Source organism: Pundamilia nyererei, unplaced genomic scaffold (genome assembly GCF_000239375.1).
Source record: "Pundamilia nyererei isolate P.nyererei 1_Seehausen unplaced genomic scaffold, PunNye1.0 scaffold00057, whole genome shotgun sequence".
Classification (NCBI taxonomy): Eukaryota; Metazoa; Chordata; class Actinopteri; order Cichliformes; family Cichlidae; genus Pundamilia; species Pundamilia nyererei.
In genome coordinates, this window is record NW_005187458.1 from 327998 (window position 1) to 350615 (window position 22618).

At 41.4% G+C, this 22618-nt stretch overlaps 3 protein-coding genes across 5 annotated transcripts in view; 2 read left to right on the forward strand and 1 right to left on the reverse strand.

Annotated features, from left to right (window-relative positions):
- The window catches only part of xpot (exportin, tRNA (nuclear export receptor for tRNAs)), a 10298-nt gene extending 7620 nt beyond the window's left edge, over positions 1 to 2678 (forward strand). The window contains exons 15-24 of the mRNA XM_005734147.1: positions 271 to 340; positions 412 to 650; positions 739 to 1024; positions 1109 to 1298; positions 1588 to 1704; positions 1827 to 1942; positions 2022 to 2069; positions 2145 to 2216; positions 2512 to 2568; positions 2651 to 2678. Of these exons, the coding sequence (XP_005734204.1) occupies positions 271 to 340; positions 412 to 650; positions 739 to 1024; positions 1109 to 1298; positions 1588 to 1704; positions 1827 to 1942; positions 2022 to 2069; positions 2145 to 2216; positions 2512 to 2568; positions 2651 to 2677 (1222 nt within the window). The 3' untranslated portion in view covers position 2678. The remainder of the gene's footprint in view (positions 1 to 270; positions 341 to 411; positions 651 to 738; positions 1025 to 1108; positions 1299 to 1587; positions 1705 to 1826; positions 1943 to 2021; positions 2070 to 2144; positions 2217 to 2511; positions 2569 to 2650) is intronic.
- A 5281-nt stretch (positions 2679 to 7959) lies between these two features.
- On the reverse strand, positions 7960 to 11784 carry rtcb (RNA 2',3'-cyclic phosphate and 5'-OH ligase). Of its 2 annotated transcripts, none has more exons than XM_005734149.1 (12): positions 11582 to 11784; positions 11074 to 11152; positions 10925 to 10992; positions 10749 to 10848; positions 10399 to 10555; positions 10179 to 10335; positions 9895 to 10054; positions 9627 to 9802; positions 9055 to 9243; positions 8869 to 8979; positions 8665 to 8784; positions 7960 to 8570 (listed from the first exon to the last, which is right to left on the reverse strand). In XM_005734149.1, the coding sequence occupies exons 1-12, from the start codon at positions 11672 to 11674 to the stop codon at positions 8463 to 8465; spliced, it is 1518 nt and encodes a 505-aa protein (XP_005734206.1). In that variant the 5' UTR covers positions 11675 to 11784; the 3' UTR covers positions 7960 to 8462. The 2 variants fall into 2 exon arrangements, with proteins under 2 accessions (XP_005734206.1, XP_005734205.1); XM_005734148.2 differs by lacking the exon at positions 11582 to 11784 and adding an exon at positions 11307 to 11508.
- A 1522-nt stretch (positions 11785 to 13306) lies between these two features.
- fbxo7 (F-box protein 7) lies at positions 13307 to 20007 on the forward strand. 2 transcript variants are annotated; one of them, XM_005734150.1, is made up of 10 exons: positions 13307 to 13407; positions 14492 to 14617; positions 14701 to 14944; positions 16415 to 16666; positions 16750 to 16894; positions 16988 to 17071; positions 17151 to 17246; positions 18598 to 18774; positions 19334 to 19374; positions 19603 to 20007. In XM_005734150.1, the coding sequence occupies exons 1-10, from the start codon at positions 13373 to 13375 to the stop codon at positions 19909 to 19911; spliced, it is 1509 nt and encodes a 502-aa protein (XP_005734207.1). In that variant the 5' UTR covers positions 13307 to 13372; the 3' UTR covers positions 19912 to 20007. The 2 variants fall into 2 exon arrangements, with proteins under 2 accessions (XP_005734207.1, XP_005734208.1); XM_005734151.1 differs by having other exon boundaries at positions 13402 to 13466.
- The last annotated feature ends 2611 nt before the right edge of the window (positions 20008 to 22618 follow it).

The window sequence follows — 22618 nt, forward strand, 5'->3', positions numbered from 1 at the left end:
TGCTGCTGGTGCAATAAGCTGTACGTTTTACGTCCAATGGATGATGATCTGATTAGTCGACTAATCGCAAAAATAATCAGTGACTAGTCGACTATCAAAATAATCGCTTGTGGCAGCCCTAAATGACACTCATTACAGTCGGATGTGAATCTAATGTAGTTAATGAATCCATGAACGAAGAGTCTGATTTAAGAAAGAACATACGAATGATTGAAAATACGCTCAGTTGACTTTAAAACCCAGTGTTCGTTTACCGCTCTCTGTTGGCAGTAAACACATGAATGCCTTCGTCGAGGACATCCTGACGAGGATTCAGGACCTGCTGGAGCTCACTCCACCTGTGAGTATCACAACACCGCCTCTTCTTGCTGTTTCCTCCTCCTATACTAACTCATGCATTTCTCTGTCTAGGAAAACGGTTTCCCGGCACTCCTGACCAGCGACGACCAGCTCTTTATGTTTGAGGCAGCCGGCATCCTCATCGTCAACAGCGAGAGCCCTGTGGAGAGGAAGCAGGCACTGATGAGGAGCCTGCTGACACCGCTGATGGACGCCTTCCGCCTGCTACTCACCAAACTCCCCCAGGAGACTGAGGAGGAGCGTCAGACCGCCCTCGCCGACTGCCTGAGTCACGCCGTCGGCTTCGCCAGGTGAGAATCCATCAACGATCTACTTATTTATTATTCTGTCCATCGCCACGGCGTGCTACTCACCTCGCCACCGTCTGTGGCATTTCAGCCGGACCAGCAAAGCTTTCAGCAACAAGCAGACAGTGAAGCAGTGTGGCTGCACCGAGGTGTACCGGGACTGCCTGCAGGCCTTCCTGCCCGCACTCAGCTGCCCCGTGCAACGGAGCGTGCTGCGCAGCTCCGTCCGCTCGTTCCTGCACCGCATGATCATCTGCATGGAGGAGGAGGTGCTGCCCTTCGTCCCCGCTGCCTCAGAGCACATGCTGAAGGACTGCGAGGCCAAAGATCTACAGGAGTTCATCCCGCTCATCAGCCAGATCACTGCCAAGTTTAAGGTAAGCCGCCGCTGAACCAGCACCAAACCTTCCTGCACACTCTGACTCGCCATCCTTAACAAACTTCTCCTGTTGCCACGGCAGCGGCAGGTGTCTCCCTTCCTGCAGCAGATCTTCATGCCCCTCGTCCTTGCCATCTTCGAGGTTCTGGCACGCCCGGCAGAAGAGAACGACCAGACAGCGGCACTGGAGAAGCAGATGCTGAGGAGGAGTTACTTCAGCTTCATCCAGACCATCGCAGGAAGTGGGATGAACGAGGTGATGGCCAATCAGGGTGAGCGCCACTCAGCATGCCAAGAAACACGTAGACACAGAAGTAGGGTCTGAACCTCACAGGGGAGGGCTCATTCAGGGAAAGGAAGCATAGAAGGAATGAAGGGAAAAGGAAGGAGAGAAAATGGATTAGGAAAGGAAGAAGGGAAGGAATGAAGGGAAAAAAAGAGATGGTAGGAAGAAGGAAATAAATGAGGAAAGGAAACAAGAGGAGAAAACGGTCCAGAATATTTTTTTCTTATTATACTTAAAATGAAAGAACAGGCCAAAGTTAAATGTTTTGTTTCCAGGGGCAGAAAACATGGAGCGCATCGTGTTCACCATCATTCAGGGCGCTGTCGACTTTCCCGACCCCATCGCGCAGAAGACCTGCTTCATCATCCTCACCAAACTGGTGGAGCTGTGGGGTGAGTCTGAAACATGACCTCGACAGGAAGTCGTGTCCTGTGAGCAGGAAGCTCGTTTTCTGTCGCTCCCTGCTGGTCAATACAGGGTGTGAGCTTCACTCTGAGCTCTTCTTCTTCTGCAGGAGGTAAAGACGGCATGGTGGGCTTCCCCGACTTTATCTACAAACACATCGTCCCAGCCTGTTTCCTGGCTCCCCTCAAACCGACCTTTGACCTGTCAGATGCACAGACGGTCCTGGTGAGTTTCTTTAATTCCACCTTTAATTTAAAAAAAATCGCGTTTTGGTGACAAGCCTCAACTGTTTTCTTTTTTTCAGGTTCTGTCGGAGTGCGCTCTCACACTGAAGATGATTCATCTCAAACGGGTAAAAATGTGTTTTTGTGGTTGACCAAGCTTTGTTATGTGTCACCGCGCTGAACACGTGCTGTTTTTGTTTCAGGGACTCGAATTCATCCAGTTCTTGCAGCAGGAGTACCTGCCATCACTCCAGGTGGCCCCGGAAATTTCACAGGTCAGAAAAGCTTAAACCCTGACGTTCAAAAATACCTCGAGACGTGTTCCTTTATTTATGTTCAGTTTTATTCATTTCAAAGTGTTTCTTTATTTAAATATGTTTAATAATTTTGTTCTTGCATTTTTCCCCCCGCCCTTGATAGTTTCTTGTTGGTATGGTAATATATAGTTTGACCCTGCTGACTCTCCGTACTTTGGACGAACTGTGGTTGAACGTTACCTAGTGTTTGACGTTGGACAGGTGGGTGTGTCAGAAAGCCTGCTAACAGTTTGTCTTTTCTTTTATCCATCAGGAGCTCTGCCAGGTTCTCCAGCAGCCTGACGTCAAAGTCCTGAAAAACTACATTAAGGTACGAGTTGTTGTTCTTTCTTGGTTTACGGCCGAGTTCACCTGTTTCATTTCTACTGATGACCTTTTTTTAATGTCAACAGGCGTTCTTCCAGCGAGGAAAACTGTAGGGAAAAAACCTGGAAGTTCACTGGGACTGAAGGACTCTTCACAGGAAGTGGTCATACTGCCACTCAACAATTGAAAAATACAGGACCTTAGCATAGGCGCTGCTCTTGCACTTAGAATTAAATGCATAACAAAGCCCAGCTTGTCTAAGTCGGGGACGCGGAACGAAGCCTGGTGAAACCCCTCCCTCTGAGATCAGCAGATGTGCAGGAGCGCCACGTCTGCTCAGAAACGTGGAGAACTTTGTGGACGCCATGAGGAAAGGGCTTTTTTTTTCTTTTTTTTCCTTTTTCAGGAGAGGATGCCTCTTGTCGGGAAAAGATTGGGTAATTATCCTCAGTGACCTTCTAGGTTAGAAGAATCGATAGCTTTACACTCACATTAGAAACCACATTTCAGAACAGGCTAGACTGAGTTTTATAAGAAGGAAGAATAAAAAGGGCTGACGCATTATTCTTATTTAAAATGTGGCTTTTTGTTTTGTTTTTTTTAAACATACATGCTGAGGAGTGAACGGTTGGTTTTAGGTTTGAAGTGAAACGTTACAGCCCGACTCGATCTGCAGATCAAGTATTATCTTGTTACCTGATCAGACAGAGATCCTCGGCGTGGATTTTAAAACCGAAGACGTGACGGAAATAGACACCACATTTTTGTTTGCTGGATGTGGCTGACATTTTTTTTCTTTAAATTTCAGATGGAAATGAAAATGTAATGGAGGAACAAAGTGTAAATAAGAGAATAAGATGTTAAAAATGTAAATAAAATTCCTAGGTTTAGTTTCTTTTTGTTTTTTAAATATTCATTCCCATCTGGAAAACATGTGCGGAGGCCCATTTATGCCAGGGAAAAAAATGTAATATAAAAGTGAAAGTTTCCGATTTGTGGCATCAAAAGTTTATACAAAAAATTAAATATGCGTTCTTAAAACTTTTTGTTTATAAATTAATGGAGTATTCAATTAAATTCACTTTCAGAATGAACATTTTATTCCAGGTATTTTCTTATAAATGCAACTTGCTGAGTATTAACACAATTTTGTATTTGTTTTTTGAATTTTCTTTTTGGTTACCTTATGGGGACTCAATGCGTAAAAATTTGGTTTCCATAATTTCATAAAAAGTGAATATTTAAACTTACTATAAAGCGTGACTTTAAAGTAAAACTATAAATTTCACCGATGTAACTTTTACACAAAACATTTGACCCACACCATTAGTTTTACTACTTCAATACAAAAATCATGTAAATTGAATTAATCATTACATGGTTATATTTATTATTGCACTGACACATCTTTAAAAAAAACAAAAAACATTTCGTTTGATAAATTTAAAAATGACAATTTGCAAAGGTTGCAAGTTACTCTGTTGTGACTTAAAAGCTTGCTGTGGCTTTTTGTTTGGTTTTTTTTCTCGACCTTAAAGTCACAGTTTTAGGTTGTTTGAAATTAAAATTTTAACAGGTGTGATCTGAAAGTAAACATAAATATGTTTATTATTCCAAAAGTTTATCTGGTTATTAACTGCTTTGATGTATTTAGTCAAACATGAGTGACTTTTTTTTTTTTTTTGATTGAGTAATTAACATTTTTGATGCAGTTTCTCAATATTTTGAGGTTTGCTGTATTCAGTTAAGTTGTGAGTTTCTATGACTTTCATAGATTTTACATTATTCATATCATCAATTTATTAATTAAATATTTTGTTCTAGTCTCTTATAGTTTAACGTTTGGCAATTGAAAAATGTTACTTATTCTGAGTATTTGTACTTTTGATGCCTCAAATCTCAAAATCTAAAACTTGAAAAAAAATCTGAACAATAATAAATGTAATCTAGCATTGAAATTGTTGTGATTTATTCAGTAATGCTGATTTACCAAACTTAAAATTTGAATCTGTTCATCTCTAATTTGGACAACTTTCATTCCTTTTTCTTGGCATATGAGGACCGTAGAAATCGGAACTAAATCATGCGAATCTCCTGTAAAAACAGACCGTTGCTGTTTGCAGAAGCAGCTCGATTATTTTATATTGCAGTGACAATTCAGGACAATTCATTATGCAACACTTTTACTGTGAAGGAGCTGCTAAACAGTTATAACTGTCCTGAAACAGCAACAATCTGTACAGATGCTCTTCACACCTCCAGATTTTGTGACGCCCTGGAAATATTTCCAATGTTTGAATAAGTCGGTGTGTTCATCATAATTTGCTGTAATTTTCCTGAAACTTTGCCTTTGGACAACCTGCTGAGAAAGTGCCTGAAATTGTTGGTTCCAGTTAAAAGGGGACATCTTACACTCTCAAGAAATCCAGCGGGGAAAAAAATCTAATCAACGATAGTAATTTTTTTTTTTCTTTAAAGAAAAGGCTCCGTAATTTACCCAAAAAGCGAATGTTTATTTGAGGAGTAACAGTTGTCAGCTGCGTATTAATACGGATTGAATTGAATGTACAGTTTGCCAATTAATGCTGCAGAACGGATTTGATGACAACAAAAATCTAATGAAATGTCATTAAATCATTGTTTACCTTTTCAGTTAACTGTAATACAGTTGGTTTTTCTCCTCTGTGGTGAATTTAAAGATGCTATCTCTTCAAACAATATCTGATATTAATGCGCATATGAAATAAAAAGAAAAACATTTTCTTTATTAGACAAATACGAATATCACATTCATAGTGAGCCTGAACTAAAATGTGAATATTTTCAGCTTTTTAAAAAAAAAAAAAAAATCGTAAATAGTTTATTTTTGGCAGATGTGGGCTTCCATAGACCTAGCAAAGTGCTAGTGGTCTAAATACATGTTTTAACGCAGGGCAATTGGTTTCTGGCTCTGATATAATCCACCTCAGTTCTCTGGTGATATGAAAGAACTCACTCAATGATGTTAGGTTAATAAAAGCTGCCAAGCTAAGTACGCGAAAACAGTTAGCCTGCTTAGCTACAAATATCTGTGGTTAGAAATTATTTTATTAGCATTTTGAACATTATGTCCCATTTATAAATTGACCAGAGTGTTGTTACCGCAACTTTAGCCCAGCTTAGTATAAATAGCTAAAGAGGCCTGTTACCTAATTAAAGGTAGATTTTAGTTTTATCTGGTTTAGCTAACAAGCTAATGCTAATTGCTGCTAAAACAAAGATCTGTCATTTCTATATTTTTATCCAAAAAAAATCCATTGTTATTGAAATTATTTACAGTAGTTATTAAATGTGTGGGTTTTTTGTCTTTGTTTTTTTTTGTTTTTGTCAGTGTAGGCTAGGCTTGCGGTTCCTCCCATTTCAATTTCCGCGTTATGTTAAGCTAGGCTAAAAGGATCTATAGGGTACAGGGTTTTGTTTTGTTTTTGGTTTTTTTTGGGGGGGGGTACCTGTTTTTAAAAGGCTTCAAATGTTTTATTCCTAATTAATAACAATGAAAATTAAACATAACCATGATGATGTTAGTATATCACAAAGATGGTCAAAGCTAAAAGGATGTAAAAAGCAAACAAACAAAAAAAAAAACCCCAACATTACAGTGGCTGCTTATACCCTTTGTAATGTTAGCTATGTTGACTGGTAGCTGTTTTGATGACACGCTGATTAGAAGTTTCTCTGATTTCGTTTCCCTTGATTTCAGTCTTTGTGCTAAACTAAACTAATTGCAGTTTGGATTTGGATTTTCTCAATTCTATTTGCAGACTGTAAATTTCTTAGCAACATATAAAAGTGGGGGGGGAGTTGTTTTTTTGTTTTGTTTTGGGGGTTTTTTAGGTGACCTTTCTTTTAAAAGAATGTCTGTAGCGAAATTAAAACTTTCCTTCAGGGAGATGCTCAGCTGGATTTTACTCCAAGTCTGAGAGTTTACTGTTTAGCTTAGCTTAGCATAAAGACTGTAAATGACTAGCTTAGCTCTGTCCAAAGTAAAACGACACCTGATGAGCACCTGTTTCTAATGACTGTAAATGAAAGACTGAAATTATTGCTTGTTTAATATCTCCCTTTCTGCAAATGCCGAACGCTTTTAAAAAACACTCAGCTGTTACACTAACACCAGGATCTACACCTTGTAGTCTCTATAGAAAAATGTGCACCTCCACATGTTGTTCATGCCCCATCAGCTTGAAGTGACTTTTTTATACCGTAGAAGTATTCACGCCGACACTAAGGGTCAGCTCTGCAAATCCGTCAACCCACAAAAAAGCAGAATCAGGGTTTTTTTTTGGGTTTTTTTAATTTAAAGGATTTAATGGATGTTTGAATTTTCAGGTTATATTTTCCTGTAAGTGGTCCTGAGCAGAGAGAGGAGAACTGAAAAATTGCCAAATAAATACATTTTATTGATGGTGAAATGTGTTGACTTTTATTTTTGAACCTTCTGTTTGAATGTCCATAAAAAAGTGTTCACTAATCAGCCACCTCATCCTTTTTTTATTTATATATCTGGATAAAGATGCAGTAAAAGTTTAGAAATTGGCTTCATTTTATATGATGTATGGAGGTATATTCGTGCCACAATAGCTAAGCAAAGTTTACAACTAAGATGTATATTAATAATATTATTGACAAAGTGAAGTATTTGTAAATTAATAAATTCAGTCCTACATCCTTGTGAATTATTTGGGGTCTTTAATTTGAAAAGATTTGCATTTCTTTTCATCATCTGCACAAAGGAAATATTGTGACATCAAGGCTCTGTTATTACTAATATTAACAGCTCACATAAAAAAAGTTGATTTCTGTAGTTAAGCAGCTCAGTCCTTGATGATCATAAAGACTTAAATATGTTAGACAAGTTTGTAAACTTCAATTTATGTAAATGTTTGAAGGAAACTGCAAATATCATTCAGTAAAGTCAGTCTCAGGTTCTGTAATAACGTTTTTATTGTAACCCTGTTGAACCACGCGAATTATTTCCTTTAATTTTTTGTTTGCTGTCGTAATGTGAGATTAAATCTGAGCCTACATGTGGGATTAGGACAGTGACTTTGACTTTACCTCCTCTACAGAGATCATGTGACTGCTTTTATTTGGTTAACGTGTCCGGAAACGTTCCCAGAGGTGGATCCTGAGATGTAATGGAATAAAATATGAGAAATTCACCAATTCTTTCAATTTTGCTTCTTGAGAAGAAGCTAAACTCACAGCTCTGACATTTACGTCCTAAAACAGGAGAACATCATTCATCCACAGCACATCTGTTTTCATTTTATAAAATCTTTTTTTCTCACCGTGGACCAAACACTTCACAGGTGTTTGTATTCTCAGCGGCAGTGGAAAACAAAGACTGAACCCGTTCACTGCACACTTGGTTCTTTATTGAAGTCGATCTTTTTTGGAAACTAAACAGAAATTAAACATGTTTACGTTTTCTCAGACAGTCTTCGTTATTACGCACATTTAAGGCATGAATTCGATTTTTATTGCAGTAGTGTGAGCACACTGAAATGAAAGCAGATTTCTGCATTTATCTCAAAGGATTCAGATCCAGCTTTTCTTCTGGGACTCACTTCATGCTGAGCGGAGAAAAATTTCAGCCGCAGTGGCTCGTTCTTTGATCTGCAAGAAGTGCAGCCGCTCATGAAGCAGAAACTGGAAACTACAGCGGCCACTTCAGTCCTGAGAGGTGACCTCTGACCTCCACTGCAGTGCGATCTGGTTTTCTTGGCAACCAAACAAAAACAGAATTTTTTTTTGTTGTTGTTTTTTTTTTTTAATCCTTCTTTAACGTAAATTCTCTCCAAACAGAAAAGTCGTGTTTATCGTCTTTCGCCCATGAGTCATTTCTGTGGTTCAGCTTCATCCTTTGATGACAGCGATCGGCCTCAGTTTGATCGCCTTCTTGCTGATGCCAGCCTCGTGACACGTGTTCACCACGTCTGTCACGTTTTTGTATGATTCAGGAGCCTTAACAAAACAAACAAACAAAAAAAAAAAAGTCAGACGCAAACAGAAAACAGCTTAAAGTGCATAAAAACCCACCCTGACTCCAGCCCCTCACCTCCTCCATCACCAGTTTGGGCGACGCCACCCGGATGGCAATGCCCATGTCGGCCAGTTTGTCCAGGACGTCCTGGAAGTCCAGGTTCCTGCGTGACTTTGCTCGAGAGAGCGCTCGGCCCTGAAACAGACAGGAAGTTGCTTAAAGACATGAAACGAACCAAGATTGACCATGTGACAGCGCGAAGGGCGCTCAGACTCGTACCGCTCCATGACAGGTGGTCCCAAACGTCTCCATCATGCCCTGCTCGGTCCCCGTCAGGACGTAGCTGCAGGTCCCCATCGTCCCACCGATGAGCACCGGCTGACCTGTGAGCTGGAAATGGCAGCGAGTTCAGGCAAGACTCACATCATGATGGCGAGTAAACAGACGAACATGACGCGCTCTTACCTGGTAGTCAACGGGGATGAGGGGGTGGTGAGGGGGGAAGGCTCGCGTGGATCCTTTGCGGTGAACGAGCAGCGTCCTCTGCTTCCCGTCCACAATGTGCTCCTCCACTTTGGCGATGTTGTGAGAGACGTCGTAGATGACGTGCATGTCAAGGTCATCCGGCGTCGTACCGAACACTTTGGAAAAGGCCTGAAAGACACGAAAACTGCTTTTACAGACTCCGCTCACCCAAACCCCCTCCCCATAACGATCATAGCAGAATCGGGACATTGTTAGACTCCACAGCAATCCGATGCCGGAAGTTCAAATTACAGAATATCCTATAAATGAAATGAAAACAAAAGAAATACACAAAAATTATGAATTAAATAAAAGTTAAAAGATTAAAAAAATTAATGTGCATTCGTCGAATCCCCGACTCGGAGTGGAACACAGTGGGTTCATCCTCCTGATCATGGAACTCACTTCTTCATGAGAAGAGCTGCGCTTTAAGCACCATGTGAGGTCACTTCTCTTGTTAGGGCGGGTGCAGCGGTGCGTTTAAGACCCGAGAGCGGCTCAGGTGAGCGTACCTGTCTGGTGAGGAAGGTCATGGAGGAGCGGTTGACCCAGGCGTAGTTTCCTGCGGCTGCCATGCCTTTCAGGTAATCCTGCCCCTCAGGAGAGTTGATTTGAGCGCAGGCCAGCTGTCGATCGTTCACCGTGATTTTGTCACGCTTCATCGCCTTCTCCATGGCAACCAGAGCATCTGTAAATATCACCAGGTGTTTTCGTTGATAATTTAAAAGGCAGAAGTGAAGGTTTGCAATATTCGGCGATCCATTTCAGCGGCACTCGTACCTGTGGCGACCTGATGCCCGAGGCCTCGGCTGCCGCTGTGGATCATCACACACACCTGGCCTTTGTGGTCAATGCCCATCTTCTTGGCGGCATAGTCGTTGTAGATCTCATCCACCACCTGGATCTCAGCATAGTGGTTTCCTGCTCCCAAAGTGCCGAGCTGCAACACACACACACACACACACACACACACACACACACACACACACACACACACACACACACAGCTTTAGACACCAGCAGAGGGTTGCAGGTGTGAACACAGGTGTGAGCTGCAGGGCTACCTGCGGCAGGCCTCTCTTCTTGGCCTTGGAGGACACCTTGTTGGGGTCGGCCTGCAGCATGCGCCCGTACTCTTCGCAGTGCTCCTTATCCTCGGCCCAGGCGTAGCCCTCCCTTAGAGACCAGTCCATGCCCATTTCCAGCGCCTCCTCCAGGTCCCTGGTGACACATGCATTAGTCAGGTGACACACAGGTGAGGAGAGGCAGGTCTGTTCTACTTACTTGGCGCCCATCGGGATGACGCCTTTGGAGCCGACTCCCACAGGGATGTGGTCGAACAGTGACTGAGCGAGCTGCTCCTTCACCGGCTGGACATCGCCCTCGTCCAGGTTTGTCCTCAGCAGGCGGACACCGCAGTTTATGTCGAAGCCCACGCCACCTGGAGGGCACATGGGAAGTACTGTTTTAACAGGGTGGGTCACAGAGTAAGTTTCATGACGGGTGACCACAGCAGGGAAATCCACAGGTTGGAAGATTTTTTTACTTCCTGCACACAGCTTCCCACCAAACTCCATTCATTTTTCATCAGGTTTTAGAGGACCCTGCTTATGTTTTATCATAGTACTTCCTACCTGGAGACACCACGGAATTGGGGTTGTCCATGTCAAAGGCTGCCATGTTCCCGATAGCAAATCCGTACCCAGAGTGGACATCTGGCAGGCCGATGGATTTCTGCCGACCAATCAGAGACACCCTGAGTACGAAGCAAAACATTTACTGTGGACACACACAGAACGGCAACACTCACGTTCACAATCCCCGGCAGCGCCGCCACATTCCCAATCTGTTTCATGGCTGGAAGGAACCCGCCCACACCTGAGGAGGAGGAACAGAGAGAAATGAGGAGGGTGGAGGTCAGGTAGAGGGGGCTCTCAAAGGGGTTCAAAGGTCACCGACCTCCTCCTCGGCAGGCATTACGAAGCTCCTCGAACATAAGCTTCTCCAGAGACTCGTTCACGTAGAAAACTCCTTCCACCTAAAGAGGGAAAGGAGGAGGAGTCAAGAGGTGACAGCAGAGGAAATAAAAGCTTTTAAGGAGCGTCCCTGCTTCGCTTTAATGATTATTCTGAATCTTTCTTCTGTGAAACAATGAAACCAACTGAAAATAAACTAAAATGGAGCAGAGTCACCTCCTCCCAGCGTCCACCCGCGGGTGGAGCAGAACAGATACACTTAAAACTTTCGTAAATCATTTTAAGCGTTTTTAAGTTTGTGCTGCTGTTCAGAATCATTTTTAGCCTCGTGCTTATTCGGCATTTCTCGGAGGTTCCGTCAGCTCCTGTGTTCTACTGTCTCTGATGTTCTCCTCTCATGCCGTGGACACCTGTGTTTAATCAAGTCACCTGCAGCTGTCAGCCCAGCCACGTTACCAGCTAGCTGTGAGCTGTTATCTGTTAGCTCGTACCTGCATGTTGGGGACGAAGCCCTTTTTGATTCTCCAGGAGGTGGAGGAGATTTTATCCAGAAACTGCAGCTCATCATTGTAACTGCGACTCATGACTCCACAAACGACCAAAAACGGCAAATCTCACTCTTTAACGCCGCGTTTCACTGGCTGTCTAATGTAAGATTAGAAAAAAAAGCCGAAGAAAAGAGTCTTCTTCGGCTTCTTTTTCTTCTACGCTCAACAGGCTGCACGCGCATTACTGCCACCTACTGTTCAGTGTTCCACAGTTATTCTCTATGCGGTATTATCCTCAGTAGAACAGCAGTGTGTGGACGTGCTCCAGGATCTCTCTGCGCCTCCTGCTCTGTGGGTTCAATTTCTGTGATGGAAACACTTCCTGCCCTCTGTGAGGAGTTCCTGCCCGTGACAGTGCTCCCACACTCACACGTGTCCTTGCTGTATTGTGAATCATAAACTAAACCCTTCCCTTTCAGTCATTTCCGACAACCTTTGCTGTCGTTCATCGATGATGTATTTATGATTTCTGGGTATTCTGGTGACCCACGCTGCAAATAAGACACGGCCCTGTCCTCCTGAACTGTGTGTTCAGTCTGCTCTTTCCATCAGTCACTAATTTGTTTTTTTCTTTTCTGATTTCTTTTTCTTGTCATGGCAATACTGTTGTGGAATAAAAGTGCTCCACATAGAGTCTTTGGCTGAATTACATCCAGCTTCTTGGCTTTTTAATCACTGAATTTTTGGAGATTCAAAGCGTCATTAAATAAATATTATATAATAAATACTGAGATGGTTACTATGGAGATAAATGACAGAGACAGACACTGCTGAGTGAGATCCACTGACTTATATTAGCAAAGAAAGAGAGAGCAGCACTGATCTGTGAATTCATTAAATGATCTCAAGATATAATAGACAGAAATAAGAAGCGGAAATTTTCAACTTAAACCATCATCTTGTTTTTCTTCTACTTTCAGCAGAAAATACGGTAAGGGTACATCTTTCACTATCTTACAATGCTGTGATTGCAGACATTTCCCAACTCTCTGTGAAAGGTACTCATGGTCAATGAGTACCATTGATCAACGGGCTTTGATCAACGGGCTTCGATCAGTGGTTATTGATCAATGATAATGAGAATTTGCATATTAATGATCAAGGAACTGACCTCACAGCCCACCGTTCATTCAGTGGGCTAGTTTCAGTTATCGTGCAAATGTACTGTTGTGCTGGGGAAATCCGCAGTCAGCTGAGACTGAAGAAGTCACTTGAATGAGTGATGAAACGTTTCTCCCACTGACAACGCTACGTCCAGATGAACATAAAATGCCGTTATTTAAACAGTATATAAAGATGATTAATTTTATCTCCCCTGCAGATTTATTCATACCAATCGAAATGTTCTGGAGAATACTCAGGATTTTATGCAGCCCGGTTGCCGTATTTGTAGTTTTACGAAAGTTTATTTTGGATAATGATTCAGGAAGTTTAGTGACAAGCCTTCAAAACAAAAGCAGAATCTACACAAAGCAACATAATGCATGCGTACATATAAATAAAAAATATAAATACATGCATCTAATTTAATAAAAGTTGTTATTTTGAAAAGTTGGGCCTTTTTACGGCATAATACATTTATTCTAACAGAAGTATTAAGATTTTTTTTTTAAACTTTGGTTTAGAAACTTTTGATTTGAATGCCCTCGACGTGTTGTATTATGAAAATCCATCCCGGAAGCGGTGTGTCCGTGTTTTGGGGCGCTGCAGGTTTGTGTGTTTACAGAAAAGCACATGAAGAGTCGTGGATGTCTTCCCGGTAGTTCACGGTGTGAGTGTTCTTCTGTTTGACTTCCAGCTTTCAGGACTACAAACGCTCCTTAACCCGGTTAGTTAACACTAACCCGCGCTAAGCAGCAGCAGCGTCAGTGAAACGTTAGCTAACGATTAGACTGCGGAAACGAAAACGAAACGTTTGTTTTCACGCAGCTCTTTACATATTTTTCTACCTCACAGAGAACCAACGACGCTCTGAAATCAGCGCAAAATGAACGAAAATCCTCTAAATGTGACGTTTTAGCGGTAAAGCGGAGCTAAAGCTAAGAAACTTCAAAACGTCATTAGTGACTCATCAAAAGTTAAATTTGGCAGATTTGTAATGAGGTTTCGTACTTAATGAGCTAAAGTTTACTGTGAGGTTTGGATTTGAATCAGAGTCACTTTGTGCACAGTAAAAATCACGTGATACTTTTTTAATATGTGCACAGATTAAATTAATGTTAGTTAAAGTTCATTAGATATTACGTCACTGTTCACTGATGATCCGATTTAGCAGCTGGAATCTTTTCACCAGACTCCATTCACTTTTTATCTGTTTTTAGTGAAATTTGACAACATATTTTTATGAGAAACACAAATACAATAAGAAACGAAAAATAAGAACCTGATAACAAAAAATGAAATAGATTAATACATACTAAAGAAATGAATACAATTACATACAAAAATAATAATTATTAGTAAAAATTAGAAATGAAACAATTAAACATTAATAGAAAGATGATTAAAATAAAGAAAAAATATAATAATAATAATAATAATGTCTGTGAAGGTTCTCAGAACTGAAGAAGCTTCTCGGATTAGAGGTGAAACGTCTTCAAGTAACTTAAAGAAGTCCAGACGCTTTTCTTTGCAAGCTCCTTTGAATAATAATAATAATAATAAAGGAATAAAACAAAGTTGCATATAAATAAAATATTAAATACAACATGGAAATAAAATTATATGAAAAATCAGACTGCGTGATATAAAATCCAAACATGTGAATACAGTTCTGTTAAGAGCATCATGGCCCTCTGCAGTCTGTGCATTACTTAGTGTGAGTCCTCTTCCTGTGTCTGTGTGTGTGAGCAGCATCATGAAGCTGCGAGTTCGGATCAACAGGCAGACCAGCCGGGTGGAGTTACTTGGAGAAGATCCCAGTTTGAAAGAGCTCAGAGATCACATCCAGGAGATGCTGTTGTCCTCACATGGACTCAGGTCGGTGCTGCACATGTCTAACTCTGTAATCTGAGTTGTGGTTTATAAAGTTTCAGTTATTTGACTCCCTACTTGCGCTTCAGTTCAGACACAGAGTTTGGTTTGTCTCTGAACGGCTCCAAGCTGCTCACGGACACTGCTCAGACTTTGGCGTCCTGCGGCATCGTGTCCGGAGATTTGATCTGTGTCCATCTGCCTCAGTCTGAAGCCACAGCTGCCGCCGGTTCAACCAGCTCAGCCTCGTCTACAAGCTCCACCTACACGGCAGCCAAGAGCTCTGCAAACCAGAGGCAAAGCCAGCAGACCCCCATCATGGCCTCCACTCAGGTATGATGTTCACCTCCAGCAGGTTGTTCAGGTGGGCTGGATAGGTGTGTGAGACATATCGAGCCTGTTTCCAGTCCATGTGTGGGAGGTCAGTCTACACAGACTGTAGACTGCCTCGGCCAGAGATCAGAAACAGGCCCAGAAAGCATCCACATACTTCTGGCTTCAGTGCACAGTTTCTGTTTTACTTTCTCGTGTTTTTATGAGCTGAATTATAACATAAAATAATTCGCAAATACAGACACACCGCAGAGCACACAGCAAGGGTTAAAGCTGGTTTAAAGGGCCACACCCCCCTCACAGCTTCTCTTCTGTGGATCCACACGAGGACACACTTAATTTCACATCATCCAACACTGATGACACTCTGACTCATCTCAGTTTGCATCAGCAGCATCAGACTGAAAGTGTTTAGGTGAACCAGCTGTGCCTCTGAAACCTGAGATGTTTTGTTTGGAGCTGGACGAATTCACAGGTTCAAAAGCTTTCTCACCTGATACGTACAAGCTTTCAGGGAACTTTGGATTAAAGAACAGTTAAAAGTCATGGGCGTGCCAGCCTTCATCGTGGAAGCACCGGCTCTCTCACAGCAGTAGAAATCTTCACATCTGGAAAGCTGCACGAGTCTAACGGAGCATTTTCAGACACATCCTCAGCTTCATATCACCAGACACATTTTTAAATAGCGAAGTCTCAGTTAGCCTGAGAAGCGTTTATATATTTGGTGCTTGGGGCGCTTTTAAATCCTTACAGATGTGCATCTCATGAACAGCTGGAGAGAAAAACAAAGTTCTGCAAAGGTTTAAAAGGACGAGCTTTACCCATTGCAGGAGATGGTTTCCAGTGTTACTGGTGCCAAAAAATAAAAACAAACTCACTGGAAGAGCATAGTGGGCGTTAAATCTGTGTAATGGTTTGATGGTATTTTAAAATTCCCTATCATTCTGAAAATGAAGACAAACACTGATTTATAATCGTACGGTGTTCCACAAGGTTCCCATCCAGGCCCCTTGCTGTTTGTCTTTTACAGTTGTCACCACAAGTATTTGAAAACTGACAGAGCCTTTGTAGTTTAGCCTCTTGGGTCATCACAGAATATTTCATATCAAACAATAAGACTTTGAGCTTTAACTCGAGAAGACAACAAAGTGTTGCATTGACTGTTCAGGAATTTCAGCCAATTACAGTCCTGCATTTTCAAAGGCTGGTCAGCAGAGGCATCATTGTTCACATACTTATGGATCTGACTGTGTTTTGATGTTTGTGGTCAGCTGTAACATTAAAGGAGATCAGCCTTGACCTGTTTATGGCAGGTTGTTGTTTTTGATGTTGTTCATGTCTGTTTTATATTTTAAGTTATTATAACAAAGAAACAACAGCAGATTATTTTAGCCTGTGCCGCGTCGCTCATCAGACCTGACGATGGGGCGTAGACGTGCCCAAGCTCACAGTTTTGTTGTTGGTAAACAGCCGAGCAGCAGCAGCAGTGTCAGTGGGGCTGCCGGTCCTGCAGTCCTTTCAGAGTCCCAGCCGTCCTGTGAGATGCTGGACTCTGAATCTTCAGCCACCATCTGGGAGCCAATGCTGTGCGGTGAGGCCGAGGAGGGTCAGGCACCACTCTCTCTGGAGCTCCTGTACCACACGGCCCAGCCAACAAGTCCCAATGATGCCATCATGGTGGCCGGACATCTCCTGATGCTCGAGACTGGGTTCATTGCTCAGGTGAGGCGAGGGGGACAGGTTAATATCCTGCTGAGTAAACAGGTGAAGGCAGACGCTTTGAGTAAGTGTGTGCGCCTCCACAGGGCACCGAGCTGAAGCCCGGTGAGATGCCTGCTGGATGGAGGTGTGCAGGTGGAGTCTACAAGCTGCAGTACACTCATCCTCTGTGTGAGAGCAGCCTGGCCTCGGTGGTGGCTGTGTGCATGGGCCCAATGCTCGTCATGAACAGTGAGTCCTCTTTAAATGGGCTGAATTTATTTGTCTTTGACCTTTTAGTGTTCAACTCCCACTGTGTTTCTGACCTGTTTCTTCTTCATGCAGCGACTCTGAAGGTTACAGAAACGGTCGACACTGTCCGCAAACTATGTCTGAATGCATCCAGCTACGTGACCAACGAGTGGCCAGGTAAAGCTGTGATTGGTTGGCATAACGCCACCAGCACGGGAGCGTCTTTGATTAATTTTCTGTGTCTGATGTTGTTCAGGAGGAAGTGCTGCAGCAGCATTTAAAGACCTCAGCAAACTGTCCCGACTCTTCAAAGACCAGCTGGCGTACCCACTGATTGCCACCGCCAGAGAAGGTAACGCCCCCTCTCAGATGAGTCACAACATGTTGGTGCTGACATCATCCAGTTCATCAGCTTTAATCAGAGAAAACCTCAGAGAAGTTAAATTGCTGTGAACATTAGCCATGTTACAGCTTTTAGTGAGTTTAACCCCTTAGCAGTCCAATTAGTCCCCTAAACCATCCAATGTACCGTGGGCGGTACGTCCGACTGCTAACAGGTTAAGAAAGATTTTATTTAAATCGATGTTCAATTTCATTAAAATTAAAATGTAAAATCCCACTCATAAAAAACATACAGGGCAAAGAGAATTATATTAACCAATCAAAATCTTAATGAAAGTTATTTAAATTTATACAAAATTAAAAGATTACTCCTTGAATTTGCAGCTTTATTATAAATTTTAAGACATTTTGACATGTAATTAAAGCGTCTCTTAAACTGTTCACTTGCATTATGTAAGGGGATTACATTATTAAATAACTTCACCATAAATTAGCAGTAAGTGCCTCTAAAAGTCAAATTTATTCTGTATTTTATCACCTAGGGCAGGGGTGTCAAACTCCAGACCTCGGGGGCCGGTGTCCTGCAGGTTTTAGATCTCACCCAGGGTCAACACACCTGAAACAAATGATTAGTTCATTACCAGGCCTCTGGAGAACTTCAAGACATGTTGAGGAGGTCATTTAGTGATTTAAATCAGCTGTGTTGGATCAAGGACACATCTAAAACCATCAGGACATCTGCCCTCGAGGCCTGGAGTTCGACACCTGTGACCTACGGTGTTCCCCAGGGTTCCAGTTTAGGTCCTCTGGTGTTTGACTTCTATGTGCTTCAAACTGAGAAGATTAGCAGCTTTAAAAGTTACATGTAGATGACACTCAATTTTACGTTTCTTATGATCAAAACACATTTTGATCGAAATCCCATTTTATCAACTACATCATCTTATTTAAATACCAAAGAACAAATAACTTTTATTTGTAGTAAAAAAGTGTTGGATAAAGAACTTATATGAGTGTCCATGAAAGGTTTTATCCCAACCTATGAAGCCATGAGTTAAAAAAAAAAAAGGATTACAGATTTATTTTGCCATCTTAAATTCGTTTTTTACTTTCAGACTTGAGTTCATACAGAGTTTCCTTTTCTAGTTTTTCTTTTCACACAAATAAACTATTTCATGTTAATATCCCGAAGAATTCTAGTAAAATCTGTCCCGAAACATTTGGGAAGCTGCTTTAGAGGAACAGCTTGTTTCACTCTTATGAGCTTGAGTCGCGTTTTCATTGATGATGTTTCTCTGTAAGCATATGCTAACGTGCTAACACGCTAATGTCTGGTACTGACAGTCTGTGATGTGTTTCAGCGATGGCCCTCCCCGTGGCGTTCGGTCTGCCTGCTCTTCCTCCGGAGCTGCTCCTCAGAGTCCTCCGCCTGCTCGACGTTCGCTCTGTGGTCAGACTGTCGGCGGTAAGCCGGCACTTCAACGTCGCCACAACTGACTCGTCGCTGTGGAGACACCTGTACCGCCGCGACTTCGCAGGTGGAAAAAGAGTCCCTAAAACTATTTCATTTATTTTTAAAATTATTTCTGCAAATTTCTCTAACTATGGGTCAAATGTTCCACTGACACTGTTTAAATTTTCTTTTTCATGTGCTTTTTAGATGTTCTTGATTTTTTTTCTATTTTTCACCCTTAGAACACCCTTAACTTATTAAAACCTGTTATGTCTTAATTTACTTATTAATTAAATAATTTTCAGTGAAGTTTTAAACAGCTTACTGTACATTAAATATTAGAATCTGAATAAGATAATTTAAATGACAGCATTAAAAAAGAAAATAACATTTAAAAAATGTAAAAACAAATCAGTCATTATTTTCTCCACAAATTAGCAGAAATTGTGGGGGAAACACCTGAATGTTTAAGATAGTTTTTAGAAATAAATAAACTAAAAAGTATCAAAATATTTTCTAAATTTACACAGATTTGAAGTTGTGAAATGAGTCCATTAAATTTATTGATTGATTTATTGTGATTGTCCAGTTTTTCAACAAAATCATTATAATTAAAGTGACTGATTGTGTTTGCCGTTTTTCAGATTCAGGCTCAGGCAGATCCAGAGACACAGACTGGAAAGAGGTGAGAAACGCACTTCATCAAAGTAAATAACTAAAGAACTGTAAACTCTTAAAACCTCCTACTGTGTCGTTTTTAACATGAATATTTTAAGGTAATAATAAATTAGACTAATGTGGGGCAGATTGATGATAGCTCGCAGAATTTAAGCTTTAATGTGATTTGTTGTTGATTTTTTTTTTTTGGCATTTTGTGTGTAAATAATTTAATTTGTTTTTATTTGTTTTCCAGCTCTACAAAAAGTCGTACAAGTTTCGCTCTGAAATTCGAAACACTGCCCCGACCCGCCCCCGCCCCCTCCTGCCTTTCCATCCAGGAGACATTTTCCACCCCATCCCCTACCCTCACTTCCCCCCGGTGCCGGGCATCATCGGTGGGGAATACGATCAGCGACCAAACCTGCCCCACGGCCTACTCCCCCGCCCCCGCTACGACCCCATAGGCCCGCTCGCAGACCCGCACAGACGACCTCGCCACGACTTCCACAGAATCCGACCAACGGGAGGGCGACCTTCAGACATCCGACGAGGATTCATCTGATCACTCCGTCACTGATCACATATCAATGACACAACTTGCTGTTTGACTCCGGGTTGACAAAAATTCATTTTCACAATAAAATCAGAATTTAAAACATTCTGTCTGGGAATCATTTATATCCTCACAACTGAACAAAATCTTTAAATCCTTTTATTCCACAAAGACAAAAAAGTAAACATTTTAATTTAAAGTTATAATTTTATGTGACAGCCATTTATTTATGGGTTAAACATCAAACAGAAGAAGTTTGAAAAATGTCAATTAAAAAATGCAATCTACAGGGTGGGCCATTTATATGGATACACCGTAATAACATGGGAATGGTTGGTGATATTAAAGTCCTGTTTGTGGCACATTAGTATATGTGAGGGGGCAAACTCCTCAAGATGGGTGGTGACCATGGGGGCCATTTAGAAGTCGGCCATCTTGGATACAACTTTTGGTTTTTTTTAATAGGAAGAGGGCCATGTGACACATCAGACTTATTGGTAATGTCACAAGAAAAAAAATGGTGTGCTTGGTTTCAACGTAACTTTATTCTTTCATGAGTTATTTACAAGTTTCTGACCACTTATAAAATGTGTTCAATGTGCTGCCCATTGTGTTGGATTGTCAATGCAACCCTCTTCTCCCACTCTTCACACACTGATAGCAACACCGCAGGAGAAATGCCAGCACAGGCATCCAGTATCTGTAGTTTCAGGTGCTGCACATCTCGTATCTTCACACCATAGACAATTGCCTTCAGATGACCCCAAAGATAAAAGTCTAAGGGGGTCAGATCGGGAGACCTTGGGGGCCATTCAACTGGCCCACGACGACCAATCCACTTTCCAGGAAACTGTTCATCTAGGAATGCTCGGACCTGGCACCCATAATGTGGTGGTGCACCATCTTGCTGGAAAAACTCAGGGAACGTGCCAGCTTCAGTGCATAAAGAGGGAAACACATCATCATGTAGCAATTTCAAATATCCAGTGGCCTTGAGGTTTCCATTGATGAAGAATGGACCCACTATCGTTGTACCCCATATACCACACCAAACCATCACTTTTGTTGTTCCAACAGTCTTGGAGGGATCCATCCAATGTGGGTTAGTGTCAGACCATTAGCAGTGGTTTTGTTTGTTAACTTCACCATTCACATAAAAGTTTGTCTCATCACTGAACAAAATCTTCTGTGTGAACTGAGGGTCCTGTTCCAATTTTTGTTTTGCCCATTCTGCAAATTCTGTGCGCCGATCTGGGTCATCCTCGTTGAGATGCTGCAGTAGCTGGAGTTTGTAAGGGTGCCATTTGTGAGTAGCTAATATCCACCGAAGGGATGTTCGACTAATGCCACCCTCAGTGACATGCGGCGAGTGCTACGCTGTGGGCTCTTGCTGAATGAAGCTAGGACAGCCACTGATGTTTCTTCATTAGTGACAGTTTTCTTGCAAATCCAACACTGAACCAGTTTCACAAAACTTAGCAAGCAGTTTTCTAACTGTAGCATGGGAGATGGGTGGTCTCGTAAGGTGTCTTGCATTGAAATCTGCTGCAATGACCCGGTTACTGCGTTCACCAGATATCAACACAATTTCGATCCGCTCGTCACGTGTTAACCTCTTCGACATGTCAATGGCTGTGAACGAAGAGAAACTTGGAAATAACTCATATATTCTTATAGTAGTATGTAAAATTATTGCTATAGGTTGTAGTATTATTATATCCTTATAGTTACTTTATATCCCTATATTTAAGTAACACAAAATTATCAGTAGAAAACATGAGATTTTACTTTACAATGTTGTTTAAATCTTTATTTTTGTCTAAAAAGTTTATTCATAAACTTTATTATTAATTAAATGATTCATGTCAAAAAATATATAATGATATTAAACGAGTAAGTACAAAAATGAAACATTAATTTCATTAGTTTCCAATATTTTTAACACGCTCATCCCTCTACTGCATAACGTTGCTGAGGCAACAAACCACATTTCCATGCCTCACACTGGGCCTTCAAAAAAACACTTTTTTTTTTGTCAAATAATGCTACCAGGCACATCTCTTTCCAATAAAATGATGAGTTGAAGGTGGTGTGACTTTCATTTTTTTTGGGGGGGGGGCTGCATTACATGAGAGACATCTCCATTAGAAGGTAAAATAAAGTTAACTATTTTACATCATTATAGCAATAATAATAATAATAATAATAATAATAATAATAATGGTTTGCATTTATATAGCGCTTTAGTGAAATAAATGTATATAAAAAACACTTGTATGTGCATGAATATGTTAAGAAGTATATTTGATTGTTTGTTCTACTTTTTAAAATTTATTTATACAGTAAAACTGTTAATTTTCATTCGTTGCCTCAAGGCAACACTGTGCAGTTAGCCTAATTTTTTTCAGGCAAAAAAATGTGTTAGCATATGTGTGTAGAGATGTGTTATAGGATCATAGTCACTGTTTTTTACTTTACAATCTACTGATAATTACAGGACATGGACGTAAAAACCTTTTATGCAAGGAAACCAAGGGAATGTGCAGTTAGGGACATTCCCTCAGAAAGTGAGGACAGTGAGCTTTCAGGGAGTGACAGGGAAGTGGAGGAGTGGATCCCTGAATCAGGTTTGAGGGACACTTAGGAGCTCAGGGGTCAGTTGGTAAAGTAATTTTGTGTGTGTGTGTGTGTGTGTGTGTGTGTGTGTGTGTGTGTG

Excerpts from the sequence above, each read along its gene's own strand:
- fbxo7 (XM_005734150.1), top strand. The coding sequence starts at position 13,373 with ATGAAGAGTCGTGGATGTCTTCCCGGTAGTTCACG. Across the intron at positions 17,247-18,597 it reads GATTGCCACCGCCAGAGAAG|CGATGGCCCTCCCCGTGGCG; the intron begins GTAACGCCCCCT and ends GATGTGTTTCAG. Across the intron at positions 18,775-19,333 it reads GTACCGCCGCGACTTCGCAG|ATTCAGGCTCAGGCAGATCC; the intron begins GTGGAAAAAGAG and ends GCCGTTTTTCAG.
- rtcb (XM_005734148.2), bottom strand. The coding sequence starts at position 11,408 with ATGATTCTGAACAGCAGCACAAACTTAAAAACGCTTAAAATGATTTAC. Across the intron at positions 11,153-11,306 it reads CGGGTGGACGCTGGGAGGAG|GTGGAAGGAGTTTTCTACGT; the intron begins GTGACTCTGCTC and ends TTCCCTCTTTAG. Across the intron at positions 9,244-9,626 it reads TGACCTTCCTCACCAGACAG|GCCTTTTCCAAAGTGTTCGG; the intron begins GTACGCTCACCT and ends CGTGTCTTTCAG.